Source organism: Diplotaxodon limnothrissa, linkage group LG6 (assembly GCF_057381915.1).
Source record: "Diplotaxodon limnothrissa isolate DT_005_m linkage group LG6, D_limnothrissa_male_GT1.1, whole genome shotgun sequence".
NCBI lineage: Eukaryota > Metazoa > Chordata > Actinopteri > Cichliformes > Cichlidae > Diplotaxodon > Diplotaxodon limnothrissa.
Window position 1 is genome coordinate 5859424 of NC_140601.1, and position 25849 is coordinate 5885272.

The window sequence follows — 25849 nt, forward strand, 5'->3', positions numbered from 1 at the left end:
AAACCTCTGAGTCAGTTTGGAATGACACCTAGAACGGTCTCCGTGTCTTCTTGTTCTTCTGAACTGCTCCCGGTACTCCGGCCGGTACCGTGATTGCCCGTTGATCATGCATGAGAATATTTTAATTTTGTTATATGTTAAAGGATGAACTCTGCTTATTGGTGCCCACGCTTTAGGAGGAAACTCGATCTATGACAGAGATTTCCTTCAATGGCTAAGTCTCATGACTATTTATTTTGCCTGGGAAATAATGCAAGGCAAAGTAGACAGGCAAATCAGTCTTATGGTTTGAATGTGTTCAGTGGAATCATAGGCAAATAACTAGGGAGGGAAAAAAAACCCAACATGACTGGGCTGACAACCAACTCATTATCTACTCAACAGTGTGAAGTAAGTCATGTTTTAGACTGTATGAACAGGATTTACATTAAGCATGAAAACTAAAAACAGATGAGTACACAGACAAACAGATTGTTTGCAGAAGTGGAAGTGAAATACTCTCCCTGCAACACTGAGCGCATCATATTTGATATATGATACACTACCTCATACAGCAAAATTTTAAACCCTGATCCTCTTGTATGTTTTTGCTTAAGATGAGCAAATTATGAGTAATATGTTACACAAAAACGTTGCACAAATTAAAACTCATCTGCAAAATGACCTTTAATTTCTTTTTTAATTGCCAGAAGATTCAATGAACGCTCCAGTTTTCTAGAAAAAATTTGAATGTTCTGGAAAATTTTTCATTGTTAATGCTTTACAGGGCGAGGAAATCTGATGTGTATATCGTGTGATATTAAATGTTCAAATCTATGAAAACAAAAGAAGTGGTGATGCATGACTATCCTGCCAAGTTCCTCTCAAAAACAAAACTTTATCCTACAGCAATGATAATGTCTATGTGTTGCTTACCTTGGTGCTCTACTGGAACTGGCAAACTTGACAGTAGCATAATGGATTTTGTTTTCCTCTTCTTCTTCTTTCTTGTGCTTCTGGGCCTGAGCTGGGTTGATGTTGGAATAGAGAGGATCTGTCTGCTTCTTAGAAAACTGAATGCTGGCATACTGAAGGCTGCACTTCTGCTCTACTGGTTGCTTCTGTAGACACGACACATTTGTGATTCTCAGTACAACTGTGAGCCTAAGCCTGATGCAGTTCTCATGAATCATCAGTCAGTTTTCTGTAACTGTAGCCTTTCAGCTTTAGTCTGCGAAATGTGAAACCACCTTTTGTACATGTATTGATCTTCCTGACCTGTGCACTTGTGCCTGGGCTCTCTGTAGGCTCAGGGAGCTTTCTTGGGATCTGCTTTTTCCTAGTTGGAGGAAGAAATAAAGGTTTAGATTGCTTAAACTAACTGAAAAGCTTTAAGTAAAATAATTAAAATGATATGGTACTCACCATATCGATAATAAAATCCACATGAGTATGACAACAAGAAGAATGCCAATCACTGTTCCAGCAATGATTTTCCACATTTCTGAGTAAGGGGGATAACATGAAAACTCTGTTACATACACTGTTATATATTATGTTTCCAACTTCTGGCACCATAGAATAACAAAGTGTTACTGCCCTTCAGACTAAGTGTAAAGCCAAGTTTCACCTTGTATAACTCATGAATACGTGTACTTTTACAACACTCAATGGAAGAACTGTTTCCTTCCAAAGTAGCTACCTAATGATAGATCAAATACATATACATATTTTCAGAACTTAGCTGGAAATCCTACACCTTTGCCCACCTACTTTTCTCCAAACCCTCTCCTCTTTCAGCTTCAGTGTGGGGATTCAAACTGGATTCAGACTGCAACAGCAATGATCAAGTCTGTCATGGTCCTGCGTCTGTGACCCAGGGTTTTGAGTTTTGGGAATGTTTAGCAAGTTTTTTTTTTATCTTTATATTATAGTTCTGTATTTGATATGTATTATCATTCAGGCTTTTATTATTATATGGCTAAGTTCATGTTCCAGGTTTTGGTTCTTTATTGTCATTCCGTTATGCACAGTGTTTGTATTTTATGGTCTTAGGTCTGTACGTTACTGTTATCATGCCTCCCTGTGTTCCATTTAACAAGTTCAGTCTTTCCTGTCTTTATTCACTGGTCCCTGTGTCAAGTCTACGTATCCGAGTCTCAGTGTTCCTGTTTTATTCTAGTCTCCTGCCAGAAAAAAACTTGACCCCTGTTTCAATCCAGGGGCTCAATGTTGACATTGTGGATTATACATAAATAACACATAGACAATATACTGGACTGGGCTAAAAACACTACTGCACTTTACAGGAACGGTCAGGGTCGTCTCTATTTTTTGAGGCGGCTGAGGTCCTTCAACATCTGTCAAACAATGCTCAGGATGTTCTACTAGTCTGTTGTTGCCACTGCTATCCTCTATGCCTGCTATGCATGCTGGGGGAGCAGATTGAGAGTTGCTGATGCTAACAGACTCAATATATGGATCCACAAGGGGATGGAGCTTGTGGGGATGTTGTGAGGATGGAGCTGGACTGTCTTAAGGTGGTGTCAGAGAGGCGAATGTTCTCCAAGATAAACACAATGTTAGTAATAATAATAATAATAATTCCTCCCACTCACTCCATGACATGCTGGCTAGCCACAGGAGCACGTTCAGTGAGAGACTGAGATTACCAAAAAACACCACTGAATGACACAGGAAATCATTCCTGCCTGTGGCCATGTCCCTGTACAACTCCTCCACCTAACACACTGTATACACTGCAATAGCTACACCCTTTTTGCACATGCTCTTCTTTCTTATTCAGATATTTATTAGTAAGTGACTTATGTGTATGTGTCCCACAGGTCTGGCCCGGATCTGGTATCAAGCTCGCACTGCTGGCTGACTTCTGGCATGATAAGATGTATGTCATCCAGATATGAGCCAGGGCTGGCATAGATGGCACTGTCTGTGTGATGGCATGCCACATCTGGCTCGATATAGCTCACATACTGCAAAGAATGACGGCTCTTTGATGGCCCAGATCAGGTTTGCCAGAGGTAATCCACACACATGGGCCAGCACAGGACCACCACTGTGTCTGCAACTGGCCTTGTGCTCGCCCATGAGTGGGACACCGCTGGCAAACCAGATCTGGGCCACCAAAGGGCCGTCATTCTTTGTGGTATCTGGGCCATATGTAAGCACATTGTGTGGGCCAGATCGGCACCATACCAATTTTGCTATGTCGGATATATATGTATATATTGTGCTGTTTCTTATTTCTTGTATTGCCTTTTTGTTACTGTTTTTACTGGAGCACTGTAACCCACATAGTTTTCCCTAGGGATCAATAGAGTATTCTGATTCTCATTTTGAAACTTGTGTCAAAAAAGTTCACTGAACTTGGTATGTACAGAATGTTTTCCTTCATTGTGTGGTTGTGTGCATGAACCTAGCACAGTAGGATTTATTTCTAATGGTCACACGAATGTACGTCACAGCACGCTGCTGTGAAAGTTCAACTGGTATGCACAATTACGTCTCACTTCCAAGAATGCCGTGCTATAATGGGAAACTGAATTTGCACAGCACAAGCAATAGAAATAAGAGCGTTTCAGACCGCAGCAATCGGCATGCAGCGTCCTATGTGAAAGGGCCTTAAAGCTGTCTTTAAAATACGATGGAGGCTCTGTGGTAGTTTGGGGTGGCTTTTCAGCCAGTGTTGTTCAGGATTTTGTCACAGTATTTGGAATTATGAATGCAGACAAGTGTACTCTGATCCACCATGCAATACCATCTGTAAAGCATCTGATTGGCAACAACTTGATTTTCAGTAAGTAAAAGGGCGTACCAGTGCCATTCCCACTTAACCGTACAGCAGCCAAGAGAAAGGTCAAGCTATGATGTCCTCTGTTGTTCTGGACTTTACACTGGTAAGCCCCACTGTGTGCAGGACTAAACTTGTCAATGGTGAAGGTTTGTCCATGTGCCTTTGGTGAGTCTTCTTTCTCCTTGTACCAGGTGTAATTAGCTGCTGGGTTAGCATCACTGCTACATGTCAGAGTCACTGAACTGCCTTCAGCTATCTCTCCAGACGGAGTCACTGACACAGAGGGAAGTTTTGGAGCATCTGGGAAATTATAAAGATTATTCATTTATATTAGCATGCAAAGTATAGAGAAGCCTTTGGACAATGAAGAATACTTACACTGAACATTTATAAAGACATATGATGAGTTGATCTGTCCATACTGATTCTCTGATTTGCAGAAGTAGTTTCCTCTGTCCTCAGAGCTGATGGAGGTGAAATGATGACTGCCCTCTGGTCCTAGAGGCAGTGCTTTATTCTCCTTGTACCAGGTGTAATTAGCTGCTGGGTTAGCATCACTGCTACAGGTCAGAGTGACTGAACTGCCCTCCGCTATCTGAGCAGAGGGACTCACTGACACAAAGGGAAGCTTTGGAGCATCTGGAGGACAGTTTATAAAGCCTTTTATTACACTAACAAATATAGCAAGGCAAATATTTGCTTAGTGTGTGTAACTCATGAAAGCAAATGATGACCCTTAAGCCATGAATCATGTTACAGAATAATGTTCTATTACTTTGTCATAAAGGACAACATATTATTTCTACAAATCCACTGATGTTGTTTTGCCCAATAACTAAATAAACTGAGACTGAGTGTGCCACTTTAATTTGAGGGTAAATTGAAATTGTGGAAATCCTGTACTTTACTGTTTCCACAGTATTTACTTAAAATTGATTCCAGCACACTAAATACTCTCCTGCTACATTTATTCCTGCATAGATTTGTGTAAAATGAGGGCCTGGTGTGTTAGTTAAATAGTTGTTTTGTAACATTTTTTTCCTACCTTTGTGCAGATCAAGCAATAAAGAGGATTTAAGAATATTATTAAACTAAAACCATAGTCTAATTTCATGAATTTCCCTACAGTGAATTAACACAAAAAGAAACTTTGGAGCATCTGAGTGATAACATTTCAAGACACTTCATGATCTCTCAGTAATTACATATTCAGATTATCTAGGGTTAGAGGTAGTGCTAGGGCACAGTTTATCACTAATGATGATTTAGGTATCATAGGGTTAAATTGCACTTTTCTACTTACACTGGACATTTATAAACACACGTGAAGAGTTGATCTGTCCATACTGATTCTCTGACTTGCAGGAGTAGTTTCCTCTGTTCTCAGAGCTGATCGAGGTGAAATGATGAACGCCCACTCGTGGCCAAGTCAGGAATAGCTCCTCCTTGTACCAGGTGTAGTTAGCTGCTGGGTTAGCATCACTGCTACAGGTCAGAGTGACTGAACTGCCCTCCACTATCTCAGCAGAGGGACTCACTGACACAGAGGGAAGCTTTGGAGCATCTGGAGGAAATATGCTAACATATGTTAACTGTAAATTAGGTCCTACTTGTTGTAGAACTTGATTGTTCTATGTAAAGCACCATATACAATCTTTAAACTTCTGCTTATTTCCTGTACAAGAAGAGCATCAGAAATTAGCTATAAAGAGAGGACTGTGTTAGGGTCACATAACATTAATTAACTAGGTGAGCCAGGATTGGCTGATCCTGGTTAGGCTGTGGTTGGTTAGTTAACTATGATCATAGAAATCTTTTTTTTTCATTCATCGGGAAACAGATTTCTTACAAAGGCTATTAGAAAAAAGCAAATGGAAGAATAATATAAAATCATATCTGAATAAGATTAAGAGAAGCTGGTCAGGATAATAACATTTCAAATTCAGTCATTCTTTAGGGTGTAATCTATTCGTCTAGTTCATAATTGTTCAGGGGAGGTGTTCATACAGAGAAGAGTCCATAGACATCTGTCTTCTAAACTGTGGTTCTAAAAAGTGACATATGTGAATTATGCTGTCCTTAATGAAGCAGTGCCTCTATAAATATTGTGAGACAGGATATGCTAGATGATCGTGCTGACCTGTAATGCTCTTTTTACTTAGTTGGAGTCAAGGCATTCACGACAACTGGCTCCACCAGTTTAGTCACTGAATAAACCTACTCCCAGGCAGGTTTGTCCTTACAGATATGTAAGCGGGAGGGGGGAGTTCTTGGCAAATTGTCAACAATTTGATTTGGCTGAAACTTAAATCCACTGACAGAGTGAGTTGAATTGCTCATTATGGAGCAATAATATTATTTAGGTTAGAGTCATGTGTAAAGTCTTGTGTAAAGTATGCACTGTTTTTTGGTAACTTACAAGAAGAAGGCTCCAAATATCAGCAGTTTCACTCACATTTTACATTTATACGAAGATGTTTGGATTTCCTGATTCCCAGCTCATTTTCTGCTGTGCAGTTATAAACTCCAGAGTCAGATGGCCGGATGGACGGGAGGCTGAGCTGTTTTGTAGTGGACAGGGGTGTTTGCCCACCTTCCTTGTACCAGGTGTAATTAGCAGCTGGGTTAGCATCACTGCTACAAATCAGAATCACTGAAATGTTCTCCACTATCTCACCAGATGGACTCACTGTCACAGAGGGAAGCTTTGGAGCATCTGGAGGAACAATAATCATTTGTTTAATAGATAGAAATAAGTATATTCACAAAAAGCCGAATGCTTACATAAAATTAGAAAAAAAAATCAAGCTGGGGGAAGTTCCTCTTAAAAAACTCCACCCTTTGTGTTAGAGTTTGTCAGTTACACTGCACTTACACAGTGAAGCCGAGCAGTAATCTTCTTGTCCTTTCAAAGCACAGCAGATGCTGTCATTAAACCGAAGGCTGGTTATGTGAGGATTTTCTTCTGTGACCTTCTCTCCATTCTTGAGCCAGACATAAGAAACATCCCCGGTGCAGCTGCTCTTACACTTCAGCTCCGCCTTGGTACAGGACTCATTTACTCTTATTTTGGTCACCTCCACCTGCAGAGCTGGACAAGTGAAAAAAGTCCCAAAATAACACTGGTGTTCATAAAGAAATAAAAACAAAAGATTCACTCATTGTAAATGACTCATTGGCTACGACAAGGGCGTACCCATCCAGGACTACCTAGGAATGTCCACACAAGGTGGCCCTAGAGTAAGTGGCTACTAGGTTAGCCTCAGGATGACAGTCTACACTCAGCCTTCGATCAAGTAATAAAAATTGATGATCAGGTGGTGTACCCTGAATCTGACATTCCCGTATTTTGTATTGATTATATTGGCAGATTGTATTGAGAGAGTGGCGACACTCTCATGCAGGACAACCACACACAGTTGCTGGTGCATAAAAGCCACCAGGAAATGATTTTCCAGGTGGCTCAATATAACCCAATGGCTGGTGACATGCGTTTTGACAAAACTCTGGAGCAAATAATGTCCCGAATTTATCGTCCGGGCATTCAGGGGAGATGTGTGCCAGTGGTGGGTACCCTGTCTGTCAGCAGGTCATCAAGCGACTTTGTGCCCTTTACCTTTAATGCAGATCCCTGGGCGCATCGTTCATGTCTTGCACAATCACAGTTTGTAGGTGTTATAATAATAACACACAAACTGTATGAATTACTTGGCATTAAATCTTTCGGGACTAGCGTCTATCACCCTCATATTGATGGGCTGGTGGAGCAGCTGAATAACACCATGATTCGCAGTTTCATCGCTGGTTAGACCCTATGTTGTTTGCTGTGTGGGAGATGCTCCAAGCCTTCACTGGATTTTCTCCACTTGAGCTACTGTTTGGCAGAATTTTGTAGGGGGTGTTGGACCTGATTAAAGAAAACTGGAGAGAACATCTGAGCCTGGCGAAAGATGAGATTCTATATTTTCTGGACCTAAGAGCAAAGCTGCACACGTTGGGGAGGTTGTCATGAGAAAGAGATGAGTTGGGGCCGTAGGTGCCAAATTCCACCATTCTCGCATTGTGATAACCATCACAGACAGGCCAGAGAGAGGATGTTGCCGCATTGCAACAGCTGTTGGCAGATGTGTTCTCCCCCCTGCCAGCTTTACAAATCTTAAAGAGGGCCATTTTGAAACCGAGCCTGGCATGATGGTGCATTTACAGCCCTACAGGTTACCTAAGCAGAAAGAAATGGCTGAAATGCTGAAACAGAACAGAAGAGTCGCACAGCTTGTGGTTTATACCTTTAGTTCTTTTTTAAAGAAAGATTGGTATATATGGTTCTGTGTTGACTAATGCAAAGTGAATGAGGTGTCATGGTTTGATGATTACCCCATGCCTTTTCCACTCCGTACAGTTTGCACCAATTTGTTGCACTTCAATTCATCTTGGTCAGGGGCCCCCCCACCTTGCGATGCCTCAAAAACTGGGTGCTGTGGCTGCAAGCTTCATGTGCTGTCACCTATTTGGATACTGTTATTATCCACAGTGACACTTGGGTGGAGCATGTGCAGTGGGCTGCTGTGATCCTGGAGTGCCTGGACCCACAAATTTCCCAAAGATGTGTGTGGTTGTACGAAGGGAGGTATGGTATCTGGAATACCACTTGGGAGGTGGGCAGGTGCATCCATAGATGGACAAAACTGCAGCAATTGCATCCTGCCTGTGCCCCAAGACCAAAAAGGAGGTTAGGCAGTTCCTGGGGCAAGCTGGAGACTCCCGCCACAGCTTACCAGCTCCTTGACTGACCTCACCTGGAAGGTTGTACCAGATCTGGTCCAGTGGACGCAGGTTAACAAGGCTTTCTGTGGGGAACCCCTACTTCACACACCTAGATGTTCCTGTGTTTTTTTATTCTGCAGACTGATGACTTGGACATGGAGCTGTTTTGCCCCAATTGTTAAGGTGGGGGGGGGGATCCTAGCCATCTGATGGGTGGTCAGCTCTCTTCGCTATTACCTCCTTGGCTGCTCCCTCTGTTTGGATCACACTCCACTGCAGTGGATGTGGTTGGTGGCTCTGCTGCAGGGGAGGGGTGGAGCAGCGGGTTCAGGATATTGTTTCAGGGAATGCTGATTATTGCAGCTGGTAAGCATCATCTAATCATGCCTTCCCTACTTCAATAGAGGCAGAAGCCAACATTGGAATCTGCGAGCAAACTAAAAATAAAATAAGTCAAACTAAACATCTGGGTTGTGCCTGGTCCTTGTGGTCTACACATTGTAAACATAAATATGCTACCTTTTGCAGAAAAAGAAAAAGGGAAAAAAGATCTTTAGATAATTTTACCAGTGACAGACAAAGTGATTCCAGGTATACCAGTATATTTTCCATCAGATTTGTCTGTTATGAAACGGAACCTGTATTCACGGGAATCTGTCCATTTCAAGTCTGCCATTTTCATAGTGCATCTCTCCTTAGTACAGTTGTACTGAATCCGATCTTTGTAATCTGAGTTGACTTTGAGGTTCTTGTTGTTTTGAAAACACCAGAATTCTTCTGTAACAGTATACCCTGCAGGATATGTGTAGGTGCATTTCATTTCCACTGTTGATCCATTGGAGGCACATATCTTATCTGCAGCGTATGTCACTCCCCAGTTAGCCTTATTCTGCACCACTGTAACACAAATCAGAAAAATAACACCAGAGAACAGGATTTAATATTTTGCCAGGTAATGTTTGAGGGACTGGAAACGCAAGCCATGAATTTACCTTTAATCCAGTATGTGTTGTTATTCTGTATAACAACATTAATGAAGTGTACTCTTTGAATTTGAGTTGTATTGGTGGGCACTTTTCCAGCAACCAGCTTATCTAACAACTCTGACTTTGTTAACCTATCATAAAATAAGGTTTACAGATGAACACAGATTGCTGTTTACGGAAAAACAATGCCAAAGAAAGAGATATGTACATATGCACAGTGAGGAACATAAGTATTTGAACACTCTGTGATTTTGCAAGTTCTCCCACTTAGAAAGTGCAATACAAATAAATGCTGTAAAAATCATACAATGTGATTTCCTGAATTGTTTTTTAAAAGGTGTCTCTCAAAGTAGGAATGCACCTACAATATGAATTTCAGACCACTCCATGATTTCTAAGTGGGAGAACTTGCAAAATCACAGGGTGTTCAAATACTTATGTTCTCACTGTAGTAGACTGCAAATTAAGAAATTAAGAATTTTGGATTAATGTAGATTAATCCAAAATTCCAGGAACAACCAGGGAACTGAACCACAGACGATTGAGCCGGAGAAATTCAAATGCTGAGAGAAACACAGAACAGGCACATACAGATTTGGAGGACACACAGCTACAAGTGTTCTTTTAACAATCAGACAGGGGAAAATGAGACAATAACATACAGTATAGTACATTTTGTCTGCTGGAGACAACAGACAAAACGAGAAATGGCCATGTCTCATGACATTAAACTCAATCAAAAAAACAACCATTATAAAACAGGAAGTGTGACACAAAAGAACAGGGGAAAAGGATTAACGTGACACAAAGGGAAGATAGGTGTTAGGATGCCTGGGTCGTTGACCCAGGGGTTTTGAGTTTATTATATTATTTATACTTTCTAGTCTTTGGTTTCTTTGAGTTCTGTCTTATAGTTTATGTCTCTGTCTTCTCTAGCTGCTCTGTCTCCCCTGTCAGCTGTATCCCCTTGTCTAGTTCGCGTCTCTGTGTGTCCTTAGTGGCTATATCCCCGTGTCCAGTCAGTGTTTGTGTCTGCCCTGGTCCCACGTCTCTGTTCCCTCTGTTGCAGTGCGTGCGAGTCTGTGTCTTTGTTCAGTCTGTGTTATGTGTTTCCTGTTTTACTTTGAAAGTCCATGTCTGATGTTAATGTGTCTGGTTTTGCTTCCCCTTGTCTCGTTAGGCCTGATTTGCCCCAGCTGTGTTTCCCTCCTGTTACCCATTCCCTGATTGCTCCCTCTGTGTATTTAAGCCCTGTGTTTCTCTGTGTCCGTGTCGTGATCTACCGTTTTCCTAGCTGTGTGTTCTGTCATTCCTCCAGTTTAAGTTTGTTTTGAGTCTTTTCAGTTATGTTATATTTTGAGTACCAAATTAAAGCCTTTTTGAGTTCATGACTGTCTCCGGAGTCTGCACCTTGGGTCCTATTCCTGTCTGCACACAGCCACATCTAACAATAGGAGGATTTGAGACCTGCACTATAATGTGTGTGTGTAATGGTATTTTCCAACGGTTCTGAGATGGATTCTCAGAAATTTAGAACAGTTGCATTTTTTGGTTTGTGGAAACACGCCGTGTTCCTCCACCATATTTGGTTACACTCGCCAGGAAAAATGTTTCCCTTCTGACTAATGCTGATTTACATATGTGGCTAGAGAACAGCCACACATGTTGTATGCCAAAGGTGGAGGAGAAGGGGCATTGTAGACATTCATGTGCTCAAATTGGTGCCTAGAGTTGATATTGTCTCAGTTACTTAAGCATACAAACCTCCCTTCTCTGGATGCCTGAGAAGGGCAATTTGAATGCCTAAGAGGGAGTAAAACAAAAACAGCTGGTAGCAAGTTACTTTACATCATGCCAGCTAATCTTAGGTTTCACTGTCCAGTTTGATCACATTGTCACATCGTATGAGAGTTTAGTCACTTTTAGTCACTCCATTTATGCATTGCGTTCAGTCAGAAGTGATTTTCTCTCACTCATTGACTCGTATCAGACTCCTTTCATAAAAGGCACTGCAAGTTTTATAGTTTCACAGCATCTTCCAGATCTGGTCCAACATCAGTAGAACAGAAGTAAAACTGTATTTTTAATCTGTACTGACACTGTTGTGTATGTCTGACATGCTAAGACACACGCAGAGCAGAGCAGGCTCTATTCACAAATTGGGGGGTTTGTGCATAAAAAAAGAAGTATATTAAAAATAAGTGTTATGCCATATTACACCTGAATTATACCTGAATGGCGGTGGGGTAACAATAACAGCAACAACTCAGAAACCCGACTCAAGGATGATGTAAAATGGAGGATTTTAAATAAAATGTTAAATACAAAAAGACCATTGGAAAGGAAATAATAAACCAGACCAAGAATTAATATAAAACAAAAAAAGAACACAACTTGAATATACTGTAACATAACAACACTTGACAAAAACATAATAGTGAACAAAAAACTCAAGAGTTCAAGATCAACAAAGCATGCCACAAAGTAATAACAGAAAGCCAAAAGCTTATTATCAGACAGTTTTTATTATAATCAGTTCTGTGTACTTTGTTTTTACTTTACATAAGGCTACAGATAACATTCTGCAAAAGTCCATAAAAAACTAATAGTGTTTGCTAAGTGTCATGTAACGGTTTACCTATTAGGTAAAGGACAACCTGAATGTACTTTCAGCATTTGCTTTGCAATGAGGCCCAAATGAAATTAAAAATTATTAGGTCCAATTCTATGCAGCAGAATAACTAAACCCAGATCTTTCAGGTTCATAAAACGTGTATCCTCACATATTGTAAGGACTAAAACAAAGAAGTAGAGATACTTGAGCATTTTTAGAGTATGAAAAGCATCATGTAGTCCTACTCTCTTCTTTTTTTTTCAGGAAGAACATCCCAATTTTATATATAATGATGAGTAAGAAAAAGTATAGGCGAGAGGGAAGCCAGTATATAGAAAATTATCATTATAACACCTACAAACGGAATTGTATATTGTACAGAAAAGAAGTATTAAATTAGAAAAATCTAATTTTTGCTTTCAGTATTTTTCAGGGATTTGAAATTGGGTGTTAAAAATAAGCCTAGTAAATAGGCGATCGTGGCTCAAGAGTTGGGAGTTCGCCTTGTAATCGGAAGGTTGCCGGTTCGAGCCCCGGCTTGGACAGTCTCGGTCGTTGTGTCCTTGGGCAAGACACCTCACCCGTTGCCTACTGGTGGTGGTCAGAGGGCCCGGTGGCGCCAGTGTCCGGCAGCCTCGCCTCTGTCAGTGCACCCCACACAGCAAATCCAGCATGTCCAAATTAACACTGTCAGATTTGATTTCAACACTATTAAAGTGTCTATATGGGTCCACACCAGAGAGTGTTAATTTAACTCTTTTTGGAGAGTTGGTACGTTAACTCTGATTTAGTGTTAAACACCAAATCTGTCTGGAGTTGATAATTTAACACTTGGTGTTAAGAGTTTATATATTAACTCTCAAAGAGTATTTTAGTTTAACTACGTAAGAGTTATCTTCTAATTCATTCTAAAAAGTGGGAATTTTACTGTTCTGAACTTCTAGAAATTTCTTTTGGAAATAAACATTTGCTAAAAAGATGCAATGGTTTTTGAAAAACATTTATTCTGAACTGTGCACCACAATTTCAAAACATTTTCTGAAAGATGTAACAGTATACATGTTCTCACTTTCATTAGAATTTTGTTTATCAAAAGGTCTGACATGGTAAATGCAAATAACAGCATTCTCATCACTTATTTCTTCAATACAATATGCATGTCCTTCATTCATCCCTTTGTGGAACTTCAACGCACTTCTGCTCTCCCCCATATTCCATCTTCACAAGCATATCCTGTGCGGAGATTGAATAAAAATTAGTTGACACTAATTAATGGCACAAATAATCCAGTAAACAATTGCAGCACAGTAAAAAAAAAAAAGGAATCCTCTTTGAGCCATTACTTGTGTAAAGTATTTTCCCAAAAGACAAGGACACAGGCAACAGGTATACTGAACTAAATGTAAAACCTCAACCTTTTTCATTTTTACCTAAACCGTGTGCACAAAACTCTGGAGGGATCTATGCTAACGTAGAATCCAGTCAGGATGTCAGCTACTGCTGTTTGCTCGTTTTTTGTTTTTTTTTATGGGCGATCGTTTTCAGGCTTCAAGTAGCACCATTATACCAACATTTCACATTCTAGACATTGTTTTAGGTGTATTTGACCAAAAATGTGACTGAAAATTCACATGCAAGCTTTTTTCAAGGCTGTGGTATTTGCCGGCAAACAATACCTTTCAGCTAGCTAAAACAGAATATTATGCTATCAGCGAGCAACATGGCTAATGCCTTTCACACAGCTTTGTCTCAACTCCAAAGAGCCACAGAAGTAAAAGCTAATAGAAATAATTGAAACAATCTTTGAAAAAATGACTTACCAAGCATGGCAAACAACTCAAATATGTAGAGCAAAATGTTCTGAAACGGCTTCACTTCAGCTTCGATTGGAGCCGTGCTGGGGGCGGAGTCTGTGAATTTACTCTGTTGGTGTCATAGCCCCTCTAGGAGTTCAGAGTTAAGAGGTCAAGAGTTAATGTTTCCATTGTAACACCTCCAGATTTGACATAGAAACACTCATTTTTAACACTCGATTTTAACTACTATCATTTTACACCTCAGAGTTACATTAAAAGAATGTGACTCTGCTTAGAGTAAAATTAACTCTACTTTTGCAAGGAGACTATTAACACCAAAAAATTTAACACTTTTGAATTTGCTGTGCAGGGTGGCTGTGGCTACAATGTAGCTTGCCATCACCAGTGTGTGAATGTGTGCGTGAATGGGTGGATGACTGGATATGTAAAGCGCTTTGGGGTCCTTAGGGACTAGTAAAGCGCTATATAAATACAGGCCATTTACCATTTACCATAGGCAGTTTCTATTTTATGACAATTGTTCATTAAAATATATACAGAAAGATGGAAACTGAAAGGTACCATCAGCAGACCACTGGTCACTAGTTTTAAAGCTGTTGTTACTGTATTTTAATATGACCCAGCAGCATCATAACATATGGATGGAGTCACATATACCATCTTTCAACATAATTGTCTGACATGGGAAACAACAATAAAACTAATATATATATAAATATGTAAACATTACCTTGAACAGAGAAAAAAAGGGCAAAAAGAAGATGGGCGACTGCTGCTGCTGAAGCCATTGCTGCTCCTCTTGCCTCTCTGTCTGTTATGACAGTAACACTCCAGCAGATGAGTAAAGTGCATGAGAATAAAACAGTCACATAATAACAGGAACAGAGGCTGCTGTGCTCATGAAAAGCATAATTTGCTTTTTAACAACCGTACAACAGCTTATAAAAGCAGCTTCCCTAACGTCCTTCCTTTTCAAAATAGTGATACACAGTTCTCTCTTTTGCATTTCAAGCAAGAATGTCTGCTGTGTGATTCAGGGCAGCAGCGCTTTTTTGCTTTTCCAAATTTAAAGGTTAGCTACAAAGAGAAGGAAGAAAGAAACAACATCAAAAACTTACTGTGGTCAAGTCTGAGTTAACTGACAAACTCATCAGCCACACATTCCTTGTTGTAATAGACTGTGACCTCTAAATAAAAACAGCTTTTAAGTTAAACTTTATTCACTGGCTTGCTTTTACTCAAACGTTTAAAATGTCATATCCCAAACAGGGTTCAGTAACCTTTAAGTGGCACTGCAGAATTCACTGCAGATATTGTTTCTGTCTTTATTTTTTGTTTTTAATATTGACCATAAAAGGTTTTAGATGGGAGAATTTTTTTTAATTCAAAATAAATTATTGATTTAAAAAAAATAAATACATATTTTTTTATTATTTTTTTTAATAAAAACAATTTAAGGCCCTTTAAGGCCAGAGGCCTGGGAGCTTGAGGGTCGTGTGCATTATCTTAGCTGTTCCTAGGACTGCACTCTTCTGCACAGAAATCTCCAATGTTGTTCCTGGGATTTGCTGGAGCCACTCGCCTAGCTTGGGAGTCGCCGCACCTGGTGCTCCGATTATCACTGGGACCACCGTTACCTTCACCCTCCACATCTTCTTGATATTTCTCTGAGCTCTTGGTATTTCTCCAGCTTCTCATGTTCCTTCTTCCTCATGTTCCTGTCATTTGGTATTGCTACATCTATCAGTATGGCCGTCTTCTCCTGCTTGACCACCACCACCACTGTGTCCAGTTGGTTAGCCACCACCATTTATCTCTGGAAGTCCCACATGATCGTTCAGTCATTCTCCACCACCCTAGAAGGGCTGCAGGGAGCTGGATTGTCTCAGGGGCATCTTTACACAGTCTGCACCTGGGGTCTTGAGTATTGTGATAGACCCCAGCCTCTATAGATCTTGGGCTCAGAGCTTGTTCCTGTGCTGCCAGGATTAGTGCCTCTGTGCTGTCTTTAAGTCCAGCTTTGTCCAGCCACCGGTAGGACATCTGGATGTCAGCCACCTCCACTATCTGCCAGTGGTACATACCGTGTAGGGGCCTGTCCTTCCATGATGGTTCCTCCTCTGCCTTGGGTTTCTGTTGCCTGAAGTATTCACTGAGCACGTGGTTGGTTGGGGCCATCTTCCTGATGTATTCATGGATGTTCATTGCCTCATCCTGGACTGTTTTTAGTGACACTCAATAGTGTCAGTAAAAATTCTTCCTTCTGCTTAGCATGCAGTCTCAGGATGCTGGACTTAGGTTAGGAGCTTCCTTTTTTTTTTTTCATTTCATTAAAACTCTTTTGATCCCGAAGGCTGTTAAGGCTGCTGGCATTCCAGAGCCATCTTACCATTACAACCACAAATATATTACACAAACATAACAGGCAGAACAATGGACGTACATAATATGAGGAAAGAAGAGCAGAAAAAAGAACTCCCCCCAGACTGAGCTCCTAAAGGGAGATCAGTTTGAGAACAAAAAAAAAAAACCCCCACCTCATCACATACACATGATTATCACATTTCACAACATAAAAAGACATAAGCACGTTGGAGGTGTTTGGAAGGGGGAGGGGTGGGATGACTGTATATTGATGTGTGTGTGCATATGTGTGTCCATATGTGTGTATCCTGTATCCAACTCGTGAGACAGTCTCCTTTTGCCCAGTTAAGCAAAAGTCAGCAATCCCTAAGCCAACACCGGTGGCCTTGTGGAAGTAGAAGATATAGGGCAGAGAGTCTACACAGTCTTGTAGTCTGGGAGAGTATTTGTCCCAGTTTTAGCCTTCGAGCTTCTGGCTGGTGAAGGAAGGCCAAATGAACATAGTGACTGATTGATTTATCGATAGAGAGAGTGTCTGTCACTGGTCCCAATTCTAGAACTGTGAGCTTCTCCATGATTGAGTCCATATTGCATTCAACAATCACAGTCTGATTGCTCGTGGCTCTACCCACCGTCAATCATGCCGGGCAGCCTTGTGGGATTTTGAGCAGCTGTAACCGCTTTGTCGATAAGCCAGGGCTGTGCCAGTTCCAATCAGCAGGAACGTTGTTATCAAGGTTCTGAAAAATTTTCTTCAATGTCCTCCATTGAGAGCGTTACTAGGCACGTGAGATGCCACTTGTTCCAGCGAAAGATGGTCGTGTATCTGGCAGCCAACGTTCCTGCAGGACGATCAGGCTCCTCCACACCCAGATTTCTCAGGTGTCAAGAAGCGTTTAGAGACCAGTTGATCAAATCCATAATTCCTTGATTTTTAAAGAACAAGGCAAAGAGAGTCTATGACAGTTAGACGAAACGAGACAAAGACAATACAAGCCAAGCAGGAAGATAAGGGAGGGAGAGGAGACAGGAGAAAATGCAACCATCTCTGCCGTAAGCCAAGAGAAGTATGTCAGTCTTGATGCCAGTTGCTCTATCGCTGCCTTTGGCCAGGTTATTATACCAGCAGGGTACCTGATCACGGGAAGGGTGTAGGTGTTAACAGCCCAGAATTTTCTTGCCGTTCAGCTGACTCCTCATGACTTGCCTGACGATCTGTAGATACTTGGTAGTTGCAGCTTTCCTAGCGGCCTCTTCATGGTTCAACGATACTCGTATCGATATTGAACCGTTCGATACAGTGCTTTTGGTTCGGTACGCATATGTATTGAACAAAACAAAATCTTTAATTTATTTTATCAACTTTTCTTCTGACAATGCTGTCTGTGTTGAGAGCTCAGTGGATCTGCGTTCGACTGCTCCGCCTAGGCTGCACTGTCGAGCGCAGATCCACTGAGCGCAGCACAAACTAGCAAGACAGAAGCTAAGCTCGTTGCAACATGGCAAATTGAACCTCCCCCACCCTCATTCAGATCTGGCCTTTGAAACTATTTTGGTCTTCATGTGACGTATGACCCTGAAGGTAAGCGCGTCATGGACAAAATGAAAAACAGTATGTTGGATGTGCCACGCAATGCTCAATTACATGGATGGGAACTACTGCGTTAGCACAGTTTGCTCGTTAACGTGTTGGCCGTCCAGCCCCACGCATGGAGCTCGTTAACGGAGATTTGCCGTGTTGTGGCGTTAACGTCATTTTAACAAGATTAACGCTGACAGCACTAGTGGGAACACAACGAATATGACTGCACATTTACGTCGACATCATCCTAGTGCAAAGACAAGTGGAAGCAGACAAAAACAACAAGCACGCATGCTACAAACTTTACCCGAGTCATTTAGACAGCCGTTAGCACATGATTCTCCTTATGGGGACCTGATATGTTTAATATGCTGCTGAGAATATAGCCCAGAAGAAGCGTATAGTATAGCTTTTATTTTGGAAAGAGCCATTTCTCTGTAATAAACTCTCTTTTCCAAAGATGAGTGATTTCTCGATCAGATAGATTTATTTTTTTATTACTTTGTTGTTTCAGCAACATTAAATTTAAAAACTGTACTTTTGAGTTAAAATATATATTTATAATTTTAATAAATGACAAATTAAAAGAGCATGAACATTTTTTTGTATCAAAAAAATACCAAACCGTGACACCAAATTATCGAACCGAACCGTGAATTTTGTGTATCGTTGCACCCCTAATATATATCTATATATCTATATATCTATATGCTCTGATATGATTTCATTCTAAATTTGCTCACTAGTGTTTGAGCCTGACGTGCTCTCCGTGAGGTTTAATTATTGTCACATTTGTGTTAAAATATTGTGTTTACATATACATATATATTTTTCTCAACTGTGCAGGACAGTTGAGTTTGGCTTTTTATTCTTGTCTGCGGTCTATTAGTTGCAAGACTGACACACTTTGTAGAGTTATATTGGAATGTGAGAAAGGGAATGGAATGTCAATGAGGAGAGATGGTTAGGATGAACTGAACACTATTTATTCATGAACTGAATTCCTTCAAGCAATCTGGTGACTGGACTCTGATGGCCGGTCAAGGCTGAACAGATTCCCAGCGGTGACAGGAATTAGGCAGGACCCTCCAGAGTCTAGAGGCTGGTGGTGGTGATGAAGATGCAGGCTTGACTGGAGCTCTGAGTAACATGGGAGAGGCAGAGATGGGGCGGAGGTGGGTTGCACGAAGGAGTCTGCAAGGGAGAATGACAGATTAGCAGTGAGATTTTAAGAAACGTGGAGTGGATGGTAATTGGCTTGAAGAAAGCAACCAGAGAGATACTTTGACTAGACCTGTGATGTCAGCAATGAGCTTGACAGTGTGGGAAAGTGGAAGGAATGAAAAATGGAAACTAACAACCAAGCACTCTGGAAGCGGACAGATATGTGTTTACAGATGTCATCTAAGCTTATTTTACCATAAGTTCTATTTTACGTCTTAGAACTTAAAAGCTATTCCACACAAGGTTTTCCAGAAAGCTTCCGGAAACTTTTTACAGAAAGTGAAGCAGCAGCATTTACTTTAAAGCAAGTAATATTTCCTGTCACCTGTTCACTGGTATCCAGTTCCTCTCTAGGCTCAGGCTGCTGCTGCTTTGAGGATCTGTTTTTTCTAGTTGGGATAATGATTAAGTGTTAAAGAAATTACAAACTTAGCGAAATGACAATACAATAAATGGCACATAAGTTCCACTCACATGATCCATAGGATGACCGAGTATAAGAGTATAAGACCCAGAAGAATAGCAGGGACTATGACAGCTGTTAATTTCCATGCTCCTAAAAAAGTGATCAAGTGAATTAGGGTGGCACTTTTAAATACTAATAACTAAGCCTGAACTAAAATGAACCATAACCAAACTCAACCAAATGAATAGAATACACAACTACAGGATCAGATATGAGACAAATCAGATTTAACTTACTTGATACAACAGTCAGCTGTAAGGTGGAGTAATGATGCCCTCTGGTGTTCTGTGCAACACAGTAATAACTCCCGCTGTGTTCAGGTCTGAAGTCAGTGATGGTAAAGTTCTGTCCAGAAGTTTTAGGTGACTCTTCATCCTCCTTGTACCAGGTGTAATTAGCTGCTGGGTTAGCATCACTGCTACAGGTCAGAGTGACTGAACTGCCCTCCACTATCTCAGCAGAGGGACTCACTGACACAGAGGGAAACTTTGGAGCATCTGGAGGAGAACACAGAGCGGACCTGTACTTTTAACAATACAGTTTCAACCCACTTTTTCCACACACAATGCATGACAATAATATTGGGAGCTGATTGTGATTGTTAAGTAAACAGGAAAGCTGATGTTGTTCAGGTCATTAGTTCTGTTTCGCTTTGTCTTTCTAATTTTTTTGTAAGCTGTACAAAGTTGCCTCTTGCTTCAGTAACTGCTGTTATGCTGTTTACTCATATATTAAAATATATTATTTTAAAATATGAATATTAAAATATTAAAATATTAAAATTACGAGAAAGTGTTACACTCCGTCCTTTGCACTAAGTGGTCACAAAAGCTTTATTTTATTAAGAATTTCTTCCCTGGAAGGCTGTATTTTGCTACCTGTTTGTCTACCTGTCTTGATTTATCAGTATGTAAATCACCAATTCCATCTGACTTTTTCATATTATAAAATAACTAAAATTACATTCAAATAGAATCACTTTTAAAATGAATTCAGTAATTTGACATCATTTTATTGCTTACTCCCGTGATATGTTGCTCACACAGAAACTCCCTTTTGATCATGTAGTGGAGTAAGCAACAAAGCTGATGGAAGACCAAGTAAAGCAAATGTTAACATAATTTAAAGCACCAAGTGAAAGTTTTCTACCCTGCTTTCTAAATCTGGGACTCTCCAACATTTTGACCTTAGAACTGAAGAAGCCTCTTGGATGAGGGGTGAAACGTCTTCAAGCAACTTAAAAAAGTCCAGATGCTTTTCTTTCCAAGCTCCTTAGACTACGATGACCTGGATGACTGAGAACCTTCACAGAAATAAGCCTGTTTCACTCACATGTCACATTAATGGAGATGTTGTATGTTGGCGATGAGACCCCCAGCTTGTTCTCAGCTGTACAGTAATATTCCCCAGAGTCAGAGGACTGGATGGAGCTGAAGATGAGCTGTGGTTCTTTAATGAGAGGGGTTTGATTGTTCGTCTTATACCAGGTGTATTTAGCTGCTGGGTTAGCATCACTGCTACAAGTCAGAGTTACTGAATTGCCCTCCAGTATCTCACCAGAGGGACTCACTGACATAGAGAGAGGCCTTGGAGCATCTGGTAGAGAAAGAACATAGATTATATGCATGTTATTAGTTTCTGCAAAGGTTTATTATTGATTATTGATCAAATCAAACAAATCTGTGAACCTAATGGTTACACTAGTGTACACTAGTGTTTTTCAAGCTGTTTTATGTGTAAACAGAGAGCTAATATGATAATTTAGTTTAAAGTTGCTTAATATTTAAGGTTGTGGCTTGTGTCTATAAAAAAAATGAATGGGGTCTGCCTTGATATAATACAATAATACAAATCTCTGTATGAGACTTGTACACAGCTATCAAGCAAACCATTGATTGGGTAATGTCATCTATCATCTGCCATTCTTAAGCGCTTATCTAACCACTGGAGATGGTCCCAATTCAAACTGGGTAAGAGAACATCATCATCAGAGAGGGAGTACAGCTGTACAGCCCTCACATGCACCCATACCTTCAATTTAGAATTGCCTGTTAACGCAACAAGTGTGTCATTGTACTCTGGGAAAACATGTAAACTCTGCAGGAAGGTCCAAGCTGGGCAAAGGTGCGAACCCAGAACCTCCCTGCAGTGTCTAACAGAACAGAACATAAACTATCTTAGTCACTGAACTGCTACCTCGCCACAACACAGAATCATCCCAGACAAATGTATGATCATAAATTGAAGTCAGTGATGATAATGATATTAAAATGTTATTAAAATGTTATATTAAAATAAATTTACTTTATTTAGGTCAGCTGCTGAACTGTAATTATAAAGCAGTTTGAGCTGCAAACTGATAATATTGGCAAATTCATAATGAGATAAAATATTGACAATAACTAGCTGAATGTTGCTTTTAAACACTGTCTGACTTACATGCCACATGGATAGAGATGTATTTAGGCGTGGAAGTATTCACTTTGTTTACAGCTTGGCAGTAATATTCTCCAGAATCAGTGGGCTGTATGGAGATAAAGGAGAGCTGTGGTTCTACAACGAGAGGTGTTTGGCTATTCTCCTTGTACCAGGTGTAGTTAGCTGCTGGGTTAGCATCACTGCTACAGGTCAGATTCACTGAATTGCCCTCCTGGATTTCACCAGAGGGACTGAACAACACAGAGAGAGACTTTGGAGCATCTGAGGGAGAAAAAAAGAGAGGTTAGTATTAGTTCCTGCAAAGACTGAGTTATTCACTAAATCAACTCCATGACTGCTCAACAAGCTGCTCAGTGAGGAGATTTGGATGGTTATGCATAAAGGTGAGTGAAGAACTTACATATCACAACAATAAAGATGGATTCAGATGTCGTCCTCCCCAGGTGGTTCTCAGCTGCACAGACATACTCTCCAGAGTCAAAGGACTGGATGGAGGTGATGGAGAGCTGCCGTTCATTAATGAGAGGTGTCTGATCACCATCCTTGTACCAGAAGTGGTTAGCTGTTGGTTTAGCATCACTGCTACAAGTGAGAGTTACTGAGCTCCCCTCACTGATTTCATTAGAAGGACTCACTGATACTGAGACAAACTTTGGGGGATCTGAGAGAAAGAAAATGATTCAATTTGTTAGTATTTCAGGGAAATAATGAGGAAGTAATGCTCTCAGTGAGAGAGATTTCTGGACCATCTGATGTATAAATTAGTTTCACTCACATTTCACATGAATAGAGATGGTGTCAGATGTCGCCCCCACGCTGTTGTAAGCTCTGCAGCGATACTGTCCAGACTCTGATCGCTGGATTGAGGTGAAGACAAGCTGTGTGTCTACACTTTGAGGTTTATTGTTATTCCCCTTATACCAGGTGTATTTAGCTGCTGGGTTAGCATCACTGCTACAAGTCAGAGTTACTGAATTGCCCTCCACTATCTCACCAGAGGGAGTCACTGACACATTAACAGGTTTTGGAGCATCTGAAGGAGAAGATATGAGGATGAATCAACTTCACGGTGTTTGAATCTAAATCTGTTCCTCATGCAAAAACTTTCAGGTCAACAAATGTGATTTCTGTGATGCAGATATATTCCACTGTGGATTTCAAATATGATGGCAATTAAAGGGAAATCTTATAACACGCAAAGATACATTTGTGTTGTATTGAATGCAGTATGTTGCATAACTATGACTAAAAGCTCTGTAGTTTGTTTTGTGTATGCTCAGTTTGGCAGTGAAAACATTGCTGCCTCTATGTGTTTTGCGTAGATCACTAATGACAGATCATGCCAGAAACAGAAACAAGAAAACCGATGTGAGCAAAAAGCAAAATGAGCTGGTTCCTTTTTTTTTAATTCTTATGGTAAATGTTTTGTTGCTTTCATAAAGCATAGAGACATTTGACCAGAAACCCTTCAGTAACTGAATCATTCAGATGAAATATTAATGGGTTGTACAGTAGGTTTACACAGCAATCGCCTTTCAATGAATTGAATGTTTAATATTTGATGATAGAAAAACAACTCAGGAGAGATGGAATAAAGTAAACGGGTTCAAGCAAACTGTTATTAAAGTTGATTTACTCACATTTCACGTTAATAAAGATGGACTGAGATGCACTCCTCCCCAGCTCATTCTCAGCTGTGCAGTGATATTCTCCAGAGTCAGAGGGCTGGATAGACGAAAAGTCGAGGACCGTTCCTTCACTGATACGTGTTTGGATGTTTCCCTTGTACCAGCTGTAATTAGCTGCTGGGTTAGCATTAAAGCCACAGTTTAGAGACACTGAAGTTCCTTCCTCTGCTTCAGCAGAAGGATTCACTAACACATAGTAAAGCTTTGGAGAAACTGGAGGATAAGAGAAAGTTTAAAAAGAGGGCTTTAAACATAAGGTGGTCTTTTTTTATTTTAAATCTTGACATGTTTTGTATGATTTTAGGATTTTTATAGTGACACTGTGGAGTAAACTCACACACTGCAGCAGAGCGATAACCCTCATGTCCTTTAACAGCACAGGAATAGCTGCTGTCATCACCTCCAACAGAGACTCGCAGAGATGTTTCTTCCTCTATTTTCTGTCCATTTTTGTACCAAACATATGATGGAGGATCAATTACATCACAGCTGCTGTGACACTGCAGCTCTGTGTGGCTTAACAATCTTCTCACCTTCACCTGTAAATCTGGATTTGTAAGGAAGAAACAAATAATCCTCATTTTAAACTAAACCACCAAACAAAACAGTAGAATTTTCAATGAAAATCTTACCTGTGACAGTCAAAGTGACTCCAGGTGAACCAGTATAACTTCCATCAGGCTGATTTGTTACGAATCTGAACTTGTACTCATCAGAGTCTCTCTCTCTCAGGTCTGTGATCCTCAGAGTGCAGTCGTTCTCATGAAAGCGGTACTCCGCTCGGCGCGAGTACGGCGCGTATGTTTTCAGATCCAACGGTTCATCCTTGTTTTTTATAAACCAAAGTCTTTTTTGAACTGCAGTATTCATATTGTGTCTTGTAGAAGGGTAACTGTAGCTGCAGCCTATGTCCACTGTTGATTTTTTCAAGGCGCAGATGTGAGTGGAAGTGTAAGTCACTGACCAACCATTCTGACCCAGTACCGCTGTAACACAGAGCACATCAGACACTACAGACACAATCACAGTGACATTAATAATGGAAACGTTTGTACGAAGTGTCTTTAAAATGAAATGCAAGTCATTGAGACAAAGCTTTCTCTATATGAAATTTAATATTTTATTATGCACTTTGACTGCCATGTTATTATTTATGTTCAACACTTTAATATTGATGTACACACAACTGTGTGCTTTTCTGTAGTTTTGTATATATTTATAATTGTTTGTTATTTCTCCCTGCTGTCTTACTATTTATATTTTATTCATGCACAGTTGCCATGACAATAAAGGACTATTCTATTTTATTCTGTTCTATTCTAACAAAGAAAAGGTGTTGACTAAGAAAGGCATCTGTAATTTTAACCTAAATTCAGATTTAATGTGCATCTTAATTATTGTTAGTGTGTTAAAATGCTCGTGTTTCAAACAGTTTACTGTGCAATGAGACTGATGATAAGTTTCATAGTAAACTTTATAAAATGCAGAACAGAAGTGCTGCTGCGTTTGCAGATCTCTGAGAGCTGCTTTACTAGAAACCAAAAGGAGAATAGAAATTGAAGAAATTGAAGTGAAGATGTTTGGTTCCTGTTTTGTTTTAGTATAGAGACACCGTAACTAAATACTTCAAATATACTACTATCAGACCCACTTAGAGTTATTTCAAACAGCAATGCAGTTTTTATGCAGTCATACACAACAGAGACATGTCGAGATAAAAACATCCTGAGATGCTGATGGTGGGAACATTTTAATAATCTGTGGAAATGTCATGATAAACACACTATAACTTTTAATATCATATTATAACTTTAAAACAAATGTCACTCTTTTAGCTTCCTTCATTGTAAAAGTTAGTTATTCAGTACCCGATGCAGTGAGAAGCAGTACAAATACAAATTCAATCCTTGCTGCTGCAGTTGCACTCATGGCTGCTCCTCTCTTCTGTCTGCGTGACAGAAAATTGTATCAGCAAAGAGTTTAAATATTGTATTTTCCAGTCTGCAAAAACACAATAAAAATAAAGATATAAAATAGTAACTTCTACTTACCATAGAAAAAGATGTTGTCTTTAAAAATCATGTCCCTGTTGGGAAGCACAAGACCGAAAAG

General features: G+C 40.2%; 1 protein-coding gene across 1 annotated transcript; it reads right to left on the reverse strand.

Annotated features, from left to right (window-relative positions):
- Positions 1 to 911: 911 nt before the first annotated feature.
- LOC146630003 (sialoadhesin-like) lies at positions 912 to 25819 on the reverse strand. The gene is made up of 22 exons (XM_085355397.1): positions 25789 to 25819; positions 24370 to 24723; positions 24075 to 24284; positions 23690 to 23950; positions 22825 to 23082; positions 22450 to 22710; positions 22050 to 22310; positions 20943 to 21206; positions 19847 to 20107; positions 19619 to 19700; positions 19470 to 19533; positions 19054 to 19114; positions 9125 to 9454; positions 8795 to 8857; positions 8569 to 8640; positions 6669 to 6884; positions 6249 to 6509; positions 5097 to 5357; positions 3815 to 4093; positions 1405 to 1483; positions 1258 to 1318; positions 912 to 1100 (listed from the first exon to the last, which is right to left on the reverse strand). The coding sequence occupies exons 1-22, from the start codon at positions 25817 to 25819 to the stop codon at positions 912 to 914; spliced, it is 4179 nt and encodes a 1392-aa protein (XP_085211523.1).
- Between the last annotated feature and the right edge of the window lie 30 nt (positions 25820 to 25849).